Source organism: Trichosurus vulpecula, chromosome 2, assembly GCF_011100635.1.
Source record: "Trichosurus vulpecula isolate mTriVul1 chromosome 2, mTriVul1.pri, whole genome shotgun sequence".
Taxonomy (NCBI): domain Eukaryota; kingdom Metazoa; phylum Chordata; class Mammalia; order Diprotodontia; family Phalangeridae; genus Trichosurus; species Trichosurus vulpecula.
Window position 1 is genome coordinate 56,854,486 of NC_050574.1, and position 18,422 is coordinate 56,872,907.

Below are 18,422 nucleotides of genomic sequence, written 5' to 3' on the forward strand. Positions count from 1 at the left end.
TCACTTGTAGCAATGGGAGTTCAGTGGTGCTAGCTCTAAACCACAGAAATGAGCCACTCTAACTTTGGTTTTGGGAGAAAATTCAGTGTTTTACATTTATTAAGTCCCTGCTGTGTGCCAGGCACAGAGGATGCAAATACCAAAAATGAAAGAGGCCCTGTCCTCAGGACTCTTATGTTCTGGGGAGGGTAGTATCGAGTACACAGACAAAGCAATACGGAAGCTAGTGTGTGATCGCAGAGTGGCAGAATGGTGCTACCAAGGGCAGGCTTGGTGTGCAAAGCAGTACTTGAGCTGAGCCTTGGCAGGGCCAGAGGAATAGGGAGTGCCTTCCACACATGGAAGCAGCTGAGGGTAAATGGTTGGGCTAGATTTGTGAAAAGAAGAAAGTGAAAAAAACAGCCAGATTTCCTGAAAACCATCATTCTTCTGACTCCTCTACAAATCATTCAGAAGTGGTGTAAAGAAATCCTTACATTGATTTCTGTGTGTATTTGCTGACAAATGTCCAAGGTTATTTTGTCTCCTTCTGAATCTTTTAGTTTCTTTTTACTTTAATTTGATATGTCTCAGATACAAAGGCCTGACAACAAGCATTTAAATTTGGAATAAAAATGGTGATAATTGACATTCAAGAGATAGCATTTATGAACTCTTTGAAGAAACATTAAATAGCTATGTATAGTGACCTATGCTAGACGTGGAGAGAGGTGTAAGGAAGGTGTGTCCTATCCCTCCCCACAGAGTTTATTAACCCAGTAATAACAATAATAGCTCACATTTATTTTACAAAGCATTTTTCTCATGATAACCGAACTGGTGGTGCAAGTATCATTATCCCTGAGGTCAGGTGGCAAGCTATTGTTCTGTGATTAGTTTCAGCTCAGATAAGTCCTCCTGTCTTCTCCACTGATAAATAGAATACAAATTAGAATGTAAGTTCAGAGTTAGCAGCAGTGCAACAGCGGGGAGAGAGGGGCAGCTGACCTCGATTTCCAGATCCAGTCCTTCCCATTACACATCGCCAGTGACCATGAGCGATTCAGGAAGCCCTCAGCCATCCAGGTATCTCTCTTAACACTCCAGGTTCCATGGGAGTCGCTCTTCTGTAGGGCTCAGGCTCACTTTGGGGTAGAGTTCTCTTCTTCACTGAACTTATAGCCCTGTACAACAATGTAAATAAATGAAAAGAATATAGGGTTCCTGGGAGAAGTGATGATGAGAACGTTCTCTCAGTTGCATCTCTGGTATGTGTGGTTTTTTAATGAGTTAGTGGGGAAAACTATAACTAAGTTCTGTGTTATACACTTAAAAGTATGTGAAACACTTGTAAATTTATGGTCTCAAGCACTTGGTTAGGACCCCAGGCTTCAACATTCAACATCCTCCATCTCAGTTTCTTGTTAGTCTTTCAGTTACTCTTATGCAGAATTCTCTCCATCTCCTACATAGACTTAGAACAGGAAAGAACCTCAGAAACAGTCTAGCCCAGAGCTGGGGAACCTGAGCCCTCGAGGCTACATATGGCCCTCTAGGTCCTGAAGTGTGGCCTTTGAGTCCTGGTTTCATAGAACAGATCCTCTTGTGAAGTTTGGATTCAGTCAGAGGCTTGGGTGCCACCTCTTTCAAAGCCTCTCTTAATTCCCTCACTTCATAGGGATTGTAGAGTGAGAAAAGATCTTACACTCCAGCTGGTCCGGCTTCCTCATTGTACAAACTGAAGCCCAAAGAAGTTTATGTGACTTGTTCAGACCACACAAGTGCTAAGGAGCAGAGTCACTTTTCGAACTCAGGTCTTGTGACTCTAAATCTGTTTTTTTTTCCTTATTGATTTTAGTGACCTGCTACAAATAAATCCATATTGATTCTGTAGCTATCTGAACATTTTGTTTTCTCCACCACCACCACTCTCTCCACCTGTCACCAATGGAATGTAATCTCTTCAAGGGCATTTATTAAGTGCCTATATGTGCCAGGCACTATGCTAAGTTCTGGGCACACAAATAATAATAAAGACTGTCCCTGCCCTCTTTACAGTCTAATGGGGGAACGTAGTACCTAAAAGGAAGCTGAAATGCAGCATGGGAAAGGGAAATGGTGGGATGACAAATGTACCCAGCACAGGGCCATGATAGAGAACTCCAAAAGCCCCATAGCAGGTGGGAAATGGGTAGAAGAGTGTGCTTTAGCCCTTCTTAAATAGAGGCCCTGGAGCTCATGTTCCTCCCTTCCAGACAGAGAGCAAAGGATCCTGATGAGAGGTGAGAATCACGCAGATTCAATCTTGCAGCATGAGATTTTCCAATAATGAGTTTGTTGGGGAAGGAAGACATAATGGAGAGGTCAAGAGAAGTCTAGAAGCAGCATAGTCAGTAGGAAATGGAGGCCTACAGGGTTTGGTCTGCAGTGGGCCCTAAGCACTTGTTTGTCAACTGATGCACACCTGTGTCCCAGGCTTGCAGGTGGTAGCCCACTACTCATCGTTTTCTGTTCACCTCTTGGCCCAGCAAGCACAGCCTCATCTTGGTGCATTGAAATCTCCTTCGTTTTGTCCTTGTTAGAGCTGGACATGCTAGCTGCTTTCCATTCTAGTATTAATCCACCTTACAACTTTGTTAAGCTGTCCCTAGGCTCCCTCTGAACACTCTTTTCCCTGCTTATTATTCATCATTTTGTCTACAATGACAGAGTGAGATGTGATGGTACTATGCAGGCATTTCAACACTCACTCTACTTTACAAACAGATTTTACTTAATAAGCTAATGTGTGCAGTAATTAACTAGAGTTTATATAGTGCTTGAAGCTTGGCAAAACATTTTTCATATGTTATCTCATTTGATCCTCACAACCACCTGTTATCATTCCCATTATACATATCACTGAAGGTACATTATAAAAGTGCCTTCTTAATAGAGGATTTTCCACTCTGGGAAAGAATTGTGTGTTGTCTTGAGTATAGTTCTACAGAATGAGCTTTTCAAAGGTAAAAAGGCAAATGGATTCCCTTTTCTCAGTGTTTCTGATCATTCTAACCTAACCTATAATAAGAGTGAGGCTTTTTCAGGCTTGTGCACTGCATGTGGCAGTTAACTTACTTATATAAGTCCATTAACAAAATATCAAGACATAATAGCCTATACTTGTTAGACTAACATGGCTTTAGAATTTGTTAGCTGTAACATTCTCCAGGCCACAAGATGGGACTGTGACTACATGAAGGAAAGAGTGTGTGTGTGTGTGTGTGTGTGTGTGTGTGTGTGTGTGAGAGAGAGAGAGAGAGAGAGAGAGAGAGAGAGAGAGAAGAGAGAGACAAGAGGGAGAGGAGAGATAGTCTGTTAGTTGGTTACTCTCTGCCTGTTTTCATGCTACCAATGGGCCTGTCTCAATAGCATCTCATTCTTGGTATGAAGATTAGCCAATGAGGCACATTTATACTGCCTTCCTGCTTGCTTGTTTCAGTGTAGAGGAAGTCATCAGTAATATTTGATCTTATTCCTCTATTCATTATCCACAGTGTAAGTATGGTATCATGGTTCGTTCAAGTAGAAAGGAAGAATTATGCTGTTAGAGCTGTTGCTTAAATAAGCTATCAGACTGCATCTGTAAGCTCATCCTTTAAGTAGCCTCTGGTAAGTGACGTAGCTGGGACTTGAGCCTAGGTCTTCTAAAACTTGTGCCAGTGGTCTTTGTACTGCTTTTAAAATGTTACTTAGGGTAAGGATCTGTAAGGTCTCTAAATACACGTTCTCCTATCTTAGAAATTGATCCAAGATGGGAGAAATAGGAATCCACATATCCCAGAAGAAAATAAAAGAGGTCAAAGATACTATCTGTCCATTTTGCTTTCTTTCAAAATTATGTTCTCAATAGAACCAGTTCTTTTTTTATTTGTTATCTCAATTTTCCTTTAAGATTTGATTTAGCACATGAAGCCTCTTGTAGAATACCCTTTCCCAGTGTGCATTTCCCTTTTAACATTCCTTTAGGTTGCTGGATGTGGCGGAGATTAGAGGGTCCTGATTTCATGAATGATGTTGTTTGTGCCTTTCCCTCAAGGCTTTAATAAGCCAGGTGTTTATATTGGTATACTAGAGATGCAGAAATGTCGTTTTATAGTGTTTATTCCAGTGCGGCAGTGATCTTTTGGTCTATCATCTGCTTTTTTTGCGTTATTCCTTACTGTTTTATTTAGTCCTGCATTGTTCTTACTCTTAAGTGCTTCCTGCCACCCACCCTAACCCTCCCTTCCCTTTAAGACCCTGCCTTCCTTTTTGGCCATTTCTTTGCCTTGACTTCTCTTCCCACACACACCTCCTTTTCTTTTTTTTCTTTCTCTTTCTTTTCTTTTTCTTTTTTTTTTAAGTATTTGTATAATGTACCTTATTTTCCTGGTGGTTGTCACAGCTTTTGCGGCTAACAGACTGCTTCTGTCATGCTGTGTGTTTTTTAAACTTGTTAATTTTACTGCTGATGTACAAAACTAAACTTGACGTGGCTGTTGGGCTGTTATTTACAGTTTATTTCTCTCTCTGCTGCAATGGTTAAAAGGACACTGTCAAGGTATTTTTTTTTCATAATTTTTTCAAATCATTTTCCTCACTGTTTATAATAACCCATTAGAAGCTTGAAATTTCAATCTGTTTCCCTCCCGGAGTTCCTCCTCATCCCACATTCACGCTGGTTTGTTGTTGTAGGGCTGCTCCTGAGTGTCGGGCTAGTACTATTTGAGTTTTTGTTATTGAGCGCATGTAAGCGTCAACGTTTTTTTGATGGTGGGGAGACATAAGGAGAAAGTATAATGAATTACACAAACTTAGCAATCACTTGAAGGGGAGAAAAAAAAGAGGGTAAATTTGGTCCCACTAACCTTGACAGTGTCCCTTTAAATATTTCTCAACCACAAACCCTAGAGCCCAGTTATTGATCCTGAGTGCTGCAAGACTTTTTCAGTATCACTTTTCCCATGTGACTGCCACCCCAACTGCAAAGATTAAAGCTTGTCTGAAGCAACATTCATCCAGATTGTACTGGAAGAGCTTTAATCACTACCGTTTGCATACCTTTGTATTGAAAATGCCTCATTTTTGAGCCATTTGAGGATGTAGCCCTTCTGTTTCTGTCACCACATCATCCTTTTGATAAGGATTTCATCTTTCCAGCAACAATATCACAGGAGAATGAGCTTTCCTCCTTTAAGAGGAAATAACAAGCCATGGAAGTGACCACTCAGGTATCACTTGGTCTTTGGAAACTGTACAGTTCCTCATGCAAGGTCTTGGAATGTTAGTTTTTTTCATGATACAGAGTAATTCCATTGAGACACCTTGGTGAAAAGTATTCCTCTTACGGAGATTTCTCCTTGAAAAGGATTCGCAAGTTTACTTACACAGAAATATCATGTAGCACTTTGCAGGATCCCTGTAGGAACTGAAACAGGAAGTTATTTCACTGTTGCTACGAGGCTGTGCGGCACTTACTTGCACCATGATAGTGGAATAAGATACAGACAACTCAAGTCAAAAACCACCTGAAAACAATTCCTGGTAGAAATGCCTTTTTAGACAATTCTTGATTCAGTTTTTCTCACATTAAAAAGCAATAGGAGAATGACAAAAAGCACCTGTTTTCTTTCCATGATTCTAGATTGAGTGAATAGACCACGATGTTAGGTCCGCCAAACTGTGGTGTACAAATAATAGAATCCTAGAAAATTAGATCATCATGTCAGAGCTGGAAGTAGCTTTAAAATGTGAAATTTAGAGCTGGAAAAAATATTTGAACATAGAATCCCTAGGAGGAATTTTAGAGAGTATCTGGTCCAATTTCATTTTATAAGGAGTTCCCTTCTCCCCAAAAAGCTCGATGGGGTAGTGGGAAATCAGCTGTAATACAGTTGAGTAAGTGGATGTCCACCTTTAAACACTAATCTGCCTCATTCCTCAGCTGTCCTGGAAGGGCCTTTAGGAGTAGTGCTACTTCCCATTTCCAGGATCTGGTGCTGCTCAGCCAGCTTTCTTTAAGCCTGCCTCAGGGTCGGCCATGTCTTCAGTGTCCAGAAAGAGAACTCTAACTCTTTCTCTTTCTTCTTGGTGCTCACTGTTTCTCTTACAACTTTCTTTATGGCTCAATAAAAATTGATCTCCCAGAATTGCTTAGTGAATTGGTAAGGGAGCAAATCTCAATTTTCTGAAACAGCCAGGTCAGTTTAGAAGAGGAGAAAGATTTTAAGAGAAGAATGAAGAAGTTGTTGCTCACCTAGGGAGCATTGATGACCCCCATTTCGTGGTTCTTTACTGATGAAAGCTGACTGTATACTGTTCACATCCACACATCCATTCCAATGACTACAAAGCTCGTATTAGTCTTTGTATCTAAGAAAGAAGACTGCACTTATCCTGAAACACCAACCAAGTTGGCAGCAAAGGAGAATTCCAAACATGGAACCCTAATGATTCCTCATTTACAGTAGGAGATGGGTTCAAGTGGTACAGACTGAAGTGCTCGTTCTAGGCACGCTTTCGCTTTCCCTTGTTGCTGTGATTCACTCAGTGTCATGGCTACAGCTGCTGTCAATTCAGCATAAGGACAAACAGCATCCCTATAACTGCCGTGAGACTAGTAGCATCAGCAAGGGGGGAAGTGTTATCTCAGGGTTGGGGTGGGGTGGAGGCAGGGCCTCCCTTCTGCCCCCACACCAGCCAGGAGCCAAGCCTCTGAGTTTCTGAGGCATCATAATCCTTCGTGCTCTTGAAGACCTTGGGACAGGTTAGCTGCATTGCATGTTTTTGGGTGTCACAAGGGAAAAGAACAAGGAAGATGCCATTATGCCCTTCTCACACTTAGAGAGCACTGCACAGTTTACAAAGGACCTTTTCTCACAATGATCTTGTGAGCTAGGGAGTACAAGTCGAGGTGTCTCTATTGTGACTTGCCCCCAGGCGAGGAGCCAACATGGGGACTGAGACCCAAGTGCCCCAACTCCAAGAGCCTTGTTCTTCCACCGTCAGCAGCCACTTCTCAGCCCTCTTTATCCTCCTTGCCTCAGCTGAAATCCTGTGGGGAGGCAGGCTGGGATTTCCAAAATTCTTGGAGCTTTTCTCCACATGCTCTACCTTTTTTTTTTCCTTTGCAAGAACCTGATTTTGAAACATTGCCAGGCCTTGGTTTTACATCCTTTGCTTTCTGGGGCTTTCCCTGTGTGTTGTTCTGCATGCCAGCTCAGCCCAGTGCATGCCAGCTCCAGTGCAAGTCTTGCTTCATGTAACAGTTCCGTTAGCACGTGTGAAATCTTTTGACCTGCCCTCTTTATGTGGGTAGAGTCCCATCTCTGGAAGGGGGATGTCGGAGACAGACAGTACATTTTCATCCTCTAATTTAATGGAATGATATAAGAAAGCCAACTTGAACCAAATTTACCCCTTCCAGATTATGCATTTTAAACTTTCCTAACTTTGTGATGTTTTATGGACAGTTTTGTGTTTGTTTATAGGCTCTCCATTACGAGAACAAACCCCATTATTCTTTGGATTTTTAGGTTCCAAAAGAAAAAGATGAAATGGTAGAACAAGAATTTAATCGACTGTTGGAAGCCACATCCTACCTCAGTCATCAGTTAGACTTCAACGTCCTCAATAACAAACCTGTTTCACTTGGCCAAGCCCTGGAGGTCGTCATACAGTAAGTTCCTTAGAGGGGCGGTGTGAGAGACTGGGGGAAGAGGGCTGCGCTTGCCAAAAATCCTGCTTCCCACACTTAGCTGTGTGATCTTGGGCAAGGTGGTGGGATGTCCCAGAGGGAGGAAGTCACAGGGGAAGATGGATTTTCCAGGGGGAGGGGGCCCCAGGCACTGACACATGGTGTTGAAGTCCAGAAAGTCAGAGACAAGGCTGGGAGGGGCGTGATGGATGGTTAGCCTGGGTGTCTCTTCAAAATGGAGGTTCTTGGAGGAACTCAGCAGTGGGAGAAAGGGGCCAACATGGCAGAGGAAGGTTCCAGAGAAGGTCATGGGCACTGGCGCAGCTGGGGCCTGGTGTCAAAGGTCCGGAAAGAGAATGCATTTGGTAAATCTGTCTGTGAGTGGTCAGTATTACCTTTGTTGTTTTTTCTCAGTGGTGACAAACTCTTAGAAAGATTTGTTTAAAATTTTTGAGGCTTAAATTATTTCGACTATAACAGCATACTCAGGTTTCATGTCAATGTGTCATGGATGGTTTCCTCCAGAAGAGACTTAAAGGCACTAAAAGGGATGAGCATTGAACAGCATCAGTTGAGTTGGTCATGTTTTCAGGTTGTATCTTATGTAGCATTCACTTTAGAGTTAACTGATTGTGCATAATCAAAACATAAACTCATCAGCAACTGATTAATATCAAATTAGAACAGGTGGCCATATTGAACATTTGATAAATTCAAATGGATTGGATGGGAAGACACTGCGGGCAACAGTAGAAACTCAGTATGACCTACTTTAAGCTGTGAACCTCATAAAGTAAGAATTGACTAAAGTAAAGAAAGTAATATCACAATTTCTTAGAGGAATATAACTAATACAGAACAGCTACCATAAGGAGACTGGAAGGTCCCCCCAAAAGTACATTAACCAAAAATTGCTTATTCTCCTTTCTGATCAGAGAGACCTAAATGTCCAAGGGAAATACTGGTCCCAGCTCACTTCTAAAACATTATGGAGAATATGGCTAGAAGAGAGGCTGGACCTAATGTGTAAGAAAGAAACCCAGTGCTGTTTCTAACGCAGTTCTTTGATTGTTGTTGTTTTTAAGTTAATGGACATTTTTATTTTACCATCACGCCACAATCTAAAATATTTTACATTTTGAAAGTTAGATGTACATATGGTCAGCAATATTCTAAACACATATTTCAATCAGTATAAAAGAGGCAATCTTTGCGTGTGCCCTGTGTAAAATGAAAATGCAAAAATACAGTAACCTTGGGCTTTGTTTTTAAGATCAGTAACAATAATGTTCCCTTTGGAATATGTAGGTCTTAGCCATGTCACCTTCTTGCTCAGTGAGCTCCAGAAGCTCCCCATTGCTTTCTGGATCAGATAGAAGCTTTTTTGACGTTTAAGGCTCTTAATGATCTGACCCCTTCCTCTCTTTCCAGTTTTCATACATTTTATTCCTCTCCACATCCTGACCTCCTTGCTATTCCCTTTATGTAAAACTGTCTCTCCTGTTTCTGTGCCTTTGCTCTGGCTGCTTCTCCCATATCTAGAATGCTCTCCCCCCCCCCCCCAGCCTCCTGGTTTCTCTGGCCCCTCATTACTTAGCATATGACTCACCTTGGCCAGAGGCTTCTGCAAATTTCCCCCAGCTGCTAGTACTTTCTGTGACTACCTTCCATCTGCTTTATATATATCTTGTATGAATTTTGTTGTTTACATGTTATCTTACGTATTGAAATAATCATATCAATAATTAAAACCAACATTTCTATAGTGCTTACTGTGTGCTAGGCACTGTGCTAAGCACTTTATAATTATCTCTTTTGAATATGAGCTCCTTGAGGGCAGGGACTGTCGGTACTTTTGTTTTTATTTTCTTTGTCATCCCAGGGCTTAGTTTAGCTCTTAGCACATACAGTGACTGATAAAATCTGAAATACCTGAGGAAACAAAGCTTTGACCTTCCGAGCATATTGACTTATTAAGCAGTGTATGCTAGTCACATGACAGACTGGAACCAGACCCCCTCAGCTTGGCACTGGACCTTGGGTATAGGGGGAGACAGATTTTATGCATTGAAAGAAAACTATTAACAGGATATAAACCAGGATACAAGATTAGGTAATCTGACTTCTATTAGAGAAAGATTAAGGACTTTCTGAGTTGGGAGGGAGATACAGGAGTTGGGAAGAGGAGAGCAAAAGGTAGATTTTTCTGGATATAAAACAAGGTGGCACTCATTTCCCACAGCTAGCAAACAAGTGGAATTTACGGGCAAAGGAAACGTGAATCACAAAATGGAGTCAATTTTACAAGATGGAGTCAGTTGGGGTTATACAATTCCCATGATTGCCTTGCACATTCAGGAATAGGCCTCATTCTCAGAACAGCACTGAAGGGGGTTCTGCTCCAGTTTGAAATCACTAAATGCTAAAATGTGCCAGTAACAAGACGATACAATTTAGTACAGTCTTTAAATTTGGTTTTCCAATATTAATTCATGTGGTGAAAACTGCCCAAGCCTTATGGTTTTGATCGTATTAATAACAGACTGATAAGAAGAACATCAAATTAGGAACCCATAATTCACCTGAAACTTCAGAGAATTTCAGTTTTTACATACCCCTTACTGTTTCTGTCTTGACCTAAACCCCGTACCTGATAGAAGAATCTTAAAAAGAAAATTCATGAGGGTCTAACTTGTACAGTGAAACTTTCTGCCTTTTAAAATTATCAGAAAGATATTTTAAAATGGGAAAATAATTTCATTTTCTTTATAATTATCAGTGCTCTTTTAGAGGTAAAATTCTTAATCCAATTTTGAGAATATGTTACTATAACATAAAGCCAGAATTTCCATATTGAATACATTTGGAAGTCAGTCATATATGTATTACATATAGTTCTTAGCGAAAACAATCTAATTCTGTTACTTTCTCAAATTTTACCATTCTGTTTAACTAGAAAACTTATACATTGCATCTTTGTCTTATCACTTTGTCTATTCTCCATCTCTGCCCCCCCCCATCCCACCCCACCTTAGGAGGATATCATCCCTATATTATAATTTGACTGCAAATACTGATTAAAACTGTAAGATTTTCCATACTTGCATCTTATTATAGTAACTCAGAATTCTTCCAGTATCAGTCAGTTAATAGATTTAGTATCATACTTATAAAACTTCTACAGTTCAGTTTCTCTGATTATAGGAATTTTCTATGAGAGGAAAAGGAAGGACATAGTTGTAGCAGTGTCAAAACTTGTCTCCTCAAGGGTACAGACTGACCTGACATATATCATAATAGAGGAAAAGCTCCCTTAGCTCTGATTCCAGGCATGAGTCATATCTGACAGCCAGCCATGTAGTAAAGCTCGACATTATTCACAGGGTATCAAAAGCAAGGCTCAGGTTTAACCAGGTGGACAATTCCTGTTCAGAAAGGAAATAGCGCAATGGGGAAACTGAATCAAGAGGCCACACCAAGGTTATCTCCTCAACTTTTCCCAAAGACAGACATGCACCTGTTCTCAGGCTGCAGCACATACCATTTTCTACTCTTGACTTCATGACAGTTTAAACAACCATTCTTGTAATCAAAACTTAAAACAATATTATAGTCCCAATATAGTTTTTACCTCGTGTAGCAAAATTTCACTGTTCACTGCTTAGGGCTTGAATGTTACTAGTTGTCTTCATGTTTCCCTAACAATTATATTTCATTTCTCCTTTATTTATAAATTAAAACTAATCACATTCTGGGGTATCTGATAGTTGATTCATATTAATGTATTGAAGTTATATCTTTAAACCACTCTAAATATGTTCGTAATTTTTATAAGTTGATAGCCAAAATTTTTCACATGATTTGTAAATTCCTGCCTTTTGACAAGGAGTGGGAGAGGCATCCTATTTTCTTGGTTCTAGGTTCTCAAGCTTCAGAACTTCAGATTTTGCAACATGTAGCAATTCATAATCTAACAGCATCCAGATTAAAAAAGAAGTTATTTGTCTAACAACATTTCTGACAAGGTTTCTTAAATTTCACAATATAAAACAATTTAGAAACAATGACAATATACAAAATTGTGTATTTAAAACATAAACAAAACTTATTACCAGTCAGATGACATCAGTTCAGCCAACTGCATTTCCAAATTATCTTACATAAAAAATTTGGATGTTAAAATTTATTGAGCTCCATATTTATTGAGTTAGGTACTTTTCTGGGTACTTAGAATTTGTGATCTCTTCTTTAGGTTACAGGAGAAGCATGTGAAAGATGAGCAGATCGAACATTGGAAGAAGATAGTAAAAACTCAGGAAGAACTGAAAGAACTTCTTAATAAGGTGAGGTTCTTTCTTGTGACTTATTTGAAATTGTCATGATCCAAAGTATGTAAGGTCAGATTTGGAAGGAACCTTGGTAGCCACCTTATCCAGACCACAAAAGGAGCCCCTACTCTTGACGTATCCAACCGACGGTCACCCAGTCTCCAATTGCCAACCTGGAAAAATTCCTGATTTCACCATCAGTTAGGTGACCTCAGGATGTAAACAGTTCAGTCTGCAACAACTTTATTTCATAGATGGTGAATTTGAAAGAGAAGATTAAAGAGCTCCATCAGCAATATAAAGAAGCCTCTGAAGTAAAGCCTCCTCGAGATATTACTGCAGAATTCCTTGTGAAGAGTAAACACCGGGATCTCACAGCACTGTGCAAGGTACATGACAGACCCCAGAGCTTAATTAGGAAAAACTTGTCAGTGTGCCGTGGCCTCCTCAGCCTCCCCACCCCCAATAGCTGGTTCTGTCTCTTCCTTTACCTTAGGGCTGCTCCAGCTTAGATCCTTATCAAGCTGGAGACAGAGACCTGAGGTCTGGAGCAGGGAGATGGCTTACCCAGACTTCTGTGTGTACCCCTTTTATCATTCTTATCCAGCAGCTTCTTACTTTCTTAATTTATACCAACCCCACCATCACTTACACCTTTGCTTTTGTTTGGTCTCATCTCCTTCATTCATCCCACCCTGGCTCTGATTAAATTAAAAGGCCACACTTTCTCTCCCAAACAACTTTTCTAAGTTGATCATGAGCTCAGTATTGAGATAGCGTAGAGTATCTTGACCAAAGACCTTTGCCTCTCCTGGCTTTAACTAGACCATGCCCAGCTCTTCTTGTTAGTTGCTACATTTTGTGTAAATAAATTAACTGATTATCTTACCATAGCTTTTGCAAAAACCTTCTCTTGGCACCACCGTGACTCAAGCTCTCAAGTCAAGTCATTTAAGACTCATTAAGCATTTTCTATGGGCCAGGCCATGTGCTGATCCCTGGGAGGTCCTTCCCAAGTTCAGGCCGATTGTCTAAGGAGCAGCCTCACTGAGTACAAAGTGGCTTATCCCTACAATCATGACTGGTGACTGGGGGGCAGTTCAGTCCTGGCATTAGCAGAGGGCAGCCCCCATGAAATGATGGTTCTTGAGAATAAAACCATAGAGATAAACTGTGGTTACATTTGATTTGACCAGGAATATGATGAATTGGCAGAAACACAAGTAAAACTGGAAGAGAAGCTACAAGAACTGGAAGCTAATCCCCCCAGGTAAGAGCTCACATTCACACAGCGTGCATCATGTGGTTTGAGGAGTTTAAGTGTAAGAGTCCTGGTTATTTTTAAGGTGAGATGCCAAGAGGCACAGCAGCCGTTTGCACAATGTCTGCCCCATGTCCTGTGAAGTAGGCAGCAGCACCAAGGTCCAGCCAGGTCTTCTAGCTCCAAGGCCAATGCTCATTTTTGTTTATTTGTGCACAGACAGACTGCTTGGACTTGTAGCTTTGACTTGTTTTCTCTCTTGAGTAAATTTTAAAAGGAAATGATAGAATAAGGGGTTCTCATTTTATTATGAAAATAGATCAAAAGATGTGTCTCTGGATCTAGGGCTTGTTCAGGTCCCAAGGGGTTGACTGTGAATAACATTTATTACATACATTTGGGTTGAAGTGTGCCAGGGTCATTGACGTGTTATTAAAGAAAATAACACTAGTTCATAATAATATGAATTGTAAAGTTAAGGCTTAGAACAGTATACCCCATATAATACCTCTGTCCATTAGGTAGTAATATTATCTCCGCTTTATATACGAAGAGAGTAAGGCTCAGAAAAATCAGAATGATAGCAACAGCATTTATATGGCGCATCAAGGTCTGCTAAGCACTTTACAGATATCTCATTTTATCTTTGCAGCAACCCTGGGTGGTTGTTACAGTTGTTACAGTTCTCATTTTGTATTTGAGAGAGACAGAGATTGAGACTTACCCAGGTCTCCCCATAGTCAGTGTCAGGCGTGCTGGTTCCAGGCCCCGGGCTCTATCCACTGCGCTACTCAGCTCTTGGATTAATTATCCCATAGCTAGTTAATGTTTGACATGGCACCGTACAAAGTAGCAGGTGCTAGGGACCAAGGTCACCGAGTGAGGTAAGAATGGGCCAGGGATCCCTCTATTCTGGTGCTTGCCCTCTCTTAGAGGTTGCGTTTGGTCTGTTTCATTAGGTAGACAGTCTCCTGAAGGGTCAGCTCCCAAGTACAGAGATAGTCCAATTACCTGAGAATTGCTTCAGCATTACTTTTCTTTTCTTCTTATTTTGCAGTGATGTCTATTTGTCCTCAAGAGACAGGCAGATCCTTGATTGGCACTTTGCAAATCTAGAATTTGCTAATGCCACACCTCTATCTACCCTCTCCCTTAAACATTGGGATCAGGTAATTCCTTCATACGTGTGTTGTGTGTTGTCTATAAAAGGCTTCTAGGAGAATGGGCAGGACTGTAACTGTTTAAACAAACCAGCCAAAAGAGAGTCCACATCTGGAGAAAGAACCTTTCCTGTGGCCACAACTCCTCTGTACCCTTGGGCACGGGCTTTTCTCTAACGTTCTAGGAAGATGTTGAGTTTTCTCTCCCATTTTTGTCCCATAGGCAGATTTCCCTTGTAAACAGAGGTTTTGGATTGCTCTTTATTGACATCATACCTAAATGTTCTCAGCCTTTAAATTGCCTTATAGGAGACCCTCTATTATCTGAAGGTTCAGTTTATTTATATAAATGATACTTTGTAGACTTTCTAAGAGCCATCAGTGAATTTAAATAAGGATAGAGTACGTTCTCCCAACAGGAATTTTGTATGCTCAGAGATATTGAGGCAAGTAAGAAGCATTTTCAGTGTGTTTTCTTTTTTTTTTTTCTTAATTTATTTAATATATTTAGTTTTCAGCATTGATTTTCACAAGAGTTTGAATTACAAATTTTCTCCCCATTTCTACCCTCCCGCCCACTCCAAGATGGCATATATTCTGGTTGCCCCATTCCCCAGTCAGCCCTCCCTTCTGTCACCCCACTCCCCTCCCATCCCCTTTTCCCTTCCTTTCTTGTAGGGCAAGATAAATTTCTGCACCCCATTGCCTGTGTATCTTATTTCCTAGTTACATGCAAAAACTTTTATTTTTTGTTTTTGAACAACTGTTTTTAAAACTTTGAGTTCCAAGTTCTCTCCCCCCTTTCCTCCCCACCCACCCTCCCTAAGAAGGCAAGCAATTCAACATAGGCCACATGCGTATCATTATGTAAAACCCTTCCACAATATTCATGTTGTGAAAGACTAACTGTATTTTGCTCCTTCCTAACCTATTCCCCTTTACCCAGTTTTCTCCCTTGACCCTGTCACTTTTCGAAAGTGTTTGTTTTTGATTACCTCCTCCTCCTATCTGCCCTCCCTTATATCATCCCCCCCTTTTTTATCTTCTTCCTCCTTCTTTCCTGTGGGGTAAGATACCCAATTGAGTGTGTATGGTATTCCCTCCTCAGGTCAAATCCGATGAGAGCAAGATTCACTCATTCCCCCTCACCTGCCCCTTTTTCCTTTCCAACAGAACTGCTTTTTCTTGCCACTTTTATGTGAGATAATTTACCCCATTCTATCTCTCCCTTTCTCCCTGTCTCAATATATTCCTCTGTCATCCCTTAATTTGATTTTTTTAGATATCATCCCTCCATATTCAGCTCACCCTATGCCCTCTGTCTACACACACACACACACACATATACATATATGTATACACACACACACACATGCATATTCCCTTCAGCTACCCTAATACTGAGGTCTCATAAATCATACACATCATCTTTCCATGTAGGAATGTAAACAAAACAGTTCAACTTTAGTAAGTTCCTTATGATTTCTCTTTCTTGTTTACCTTTTCATGCTTCTCTTGATTCTTGTGTTTGAAAGTCAGATTTTCTATTCAGCACTGGTCTTTTCACTGAGAAAGCTTGAAAGTTCATATTTTGCCTTGGAGCATGATACTCAGTTTTGCTGGGTAGGTGATTCTTGGTTTTAATCCTAGTTCCATTGACCTCCAGAATATTGTATTCCAAGCCCTTCGATCCCTTAATGTAGAAGCTGCTAGATCTTGTGTTATTCTGACTGTGTTTCCACAATACTCAAATTGTTTCTTTCTGACTGCTTGCAGTATTTTCTCCTTGATCTGGGAGCTCTGGAATTTTGCAACAATATTCCTAGGAGTTTTCTTTTGGGGATCTTTATGAGGAGGCAATCTGTGGATTCTTTCAATTTCTATTTTACCCTTTAGCTCTAGAATATCAGGGCAGTTCTCCTTGAAAGATGATATCTAGGCTCTTTTTATGATCATGGCTTTCAGGTAGTCCAGTAATTTTTAAATTATCTCTCCTGGATCTATTTTCCAGGTCAGTGGTTTTTCCAGTGAGATATTTCACATTGTCTTTTACTTTTTCATTCCTTTGGTTCTGTTTTATAATATCTTGATTTCTCATTAAGTCACTAGCTTCCACTTGCTCCAATCTAATTTTTAAGGTAGTATTTTCTTCAGTAGTCTTTTGGACCTCCTTTTCCATTTGGCTAATTCTGCCTTTCAAGGAATTCTTCTCTTCATTGGCTTTTTAGAGCTCTTTTGCCATTTGGGTTAGTCTATTTTTTAAGGTGTTATTTTCTTCAGTACTTTTTGGGTCTCCTTTAGCAAGTCGTTGACTTGTTTTTCATGTTTTTATTGCATCTCTCTCATTTCTCTTCCCAATTTTTCCTCTACTTCTCTTACTTGCTTTTCCAACTCCTTTTTGAGCTCTTCCATGGCCTGAGACCAGTTCATGTTTTTCTTGGAGGCTTTTGATGTAGGCTCTTTGACTTTGTTGACTTCTTCTGGCAGTATGTTTTGGTCTTCTTTGTCACCAAAGAAAGATTCCAAAGTCTTAGATTGAATCTGAGTCCGTTCTCGCTGCCTGGCCATGTTCCCGGCCAACTTACTTGACTTGAGTTTTTTGTTGGGGTATGACTGCTTGTAGAGAAAGAGTACTTTGTACCAAGCTTGAGGGGATGCACTGTTGTTTTCAGAGCTATTTCCATACAGCCAGCTCTGCCACACCAGCAGTCCTCCTTCCCCAAGAACCACCAACTGGACCTGACTCAGATCTTAAGCAGGCTCTGCACTCCTGCTCTGCACTTAATTCCTCCCACCAGGTGGGCCTGGGGCCAGAAGCAACTGCAGCTGTAGTTTTGTAGCTGCACCACCCCCACTGCCCCTGAGGGTGGCTGAACCACAAACTCCTATCACTCTGTCCTAGCAGCTTTTCCCACTAACCTTCTCTGTTGTCTTTAGTGTTTGTGGGTTGAGAAGTCTGGTAACTGCCACAGCTCACTGATTCAGGGCGCTAGGGCCTGTTCCACCCAGATCCCGGTCTGATTGGTCCTGTCACTGCCCATGCTGGGCTCTGCTCCACTCCCAGCTCCATGTGCAATAGACCTTATCCAGAGACCATCCAGGCTGTCCTGGGCTGGAGCCCTGCTTCCCTCTGCTATTTTGTGGGTTCTGCAGTTCTAGAATTTGTTCAGAGCCATTTTTTATAGGTTTTTGGAGGGACCTGGGGGGAGCTCACGCAAGTCCCTCTTTTTCAGCCGCCATCTTCATGTGTTTTCTTAGTTTGGCCCTCTAGTACACTATAAAGCAGCGCATTCAAGAGACCAATGAAGTCAATTAAGAACTGAAACCAATCAGTAAACCTTATGTTCTGCTAATTATATAAACCCAGGTGTTTGACATCTGCACTGTGTATCATCCAAGGGTAGAGAAATGAGTTTTAGACTGTATCTTTCTAGCCACCTTTGCTTGGGGAGTCATTGTGCATTGGGAATGGGATTGATTTTCTTACTGGTTTAGTCAGCCTGTAATTTGGACAAGAAGTTCCCCTCACCTGAACTCCAAAAGTGCTCCAAGGCCAAAAAGAGCAAAACTGTAGGTGACATAATATTAGAGCCTATCTGTACCATAACTCCTTTCCATGGCTGATGTGTCTCTACTTCTGTCCAATAACATCAGTGCTGTTTCAGTGACGCTGGCGAATTCTCCCATTATAAGTAACAGATTTCAGGTTACTTTAGAATTGGCAGAACATGGTACAAGTAAGCGGCTGTTCTCTGGTAGAACAGGAAATTTTCTCCCTTGTGAAAATCTAAAACTATCACTTCTCCCTTTCACTGTAGGATGATGATTTTGAGTTTACTGGAAGTCACTTGACCGTGAGGAACGGCTACTCGTGTGTACCAGTGGCCCTGGCTGAAGGGCTGGACATTAAATTGAATACAGCGGTTCGACAGGTGCGCTACACAGCTTCTGGTGAGTCACCTTCGGTCAGGGAAAGA

General features: G+C 41.0%; 1 protein-coding gene and 1 long non-coding RNA gene across 3 annotated transcripts in view; one reads left to right on the forward strand and one right to left on the reverse strand.

Annotated features, from left to right (window-relative positions):
- Positions 1-18,422, forward strand: part of KDM1A (lysine demethylase 1A) — an 85,023-nt gene that overhangs the window by 53,642 nt on the left and 12,959 nt on the right. For both annotated transcript variants that reach the window (XM_036744924.1, XM_036744925.1), the window contains 6 exons: positions 7,536-7,678; positions 11,949-12,039; positions 12,279-12,413; positions 13,221-13,294; positions 14,343-14,454; positions 18,264-18,396. In XM_036744924.1, the coding sequence (XP_036600819.1) occupies positions 7,536-7,678; positions 11,949-12,039; positions 12,279-12,413; positions 13,221-13,294; positions 14,343-14,454; positions 18,264-18,396 (688 nt within the window). The remainder of the gene's footprint in view (positions 1-7,535; positions 7,679-11,948; positions 12,040-12,278; positions 12,414-13,220; positions 13,295-14,342; positions 14,455-18,263; positions 18,397-18,422) is intronic.
- Positions 806-14,073, reverse strand: LOC118837824. Its single transcript, XR_005009581.1, has 3 exons — positions 14,010-14,073; positions 988-1,163; positions 806-909 (listed from the first exon to the last, which is right to left on the reverse strand). It is a non-coding gene; the product is annotated as an uncharacterized LOC118837824 (long non-coding RNA).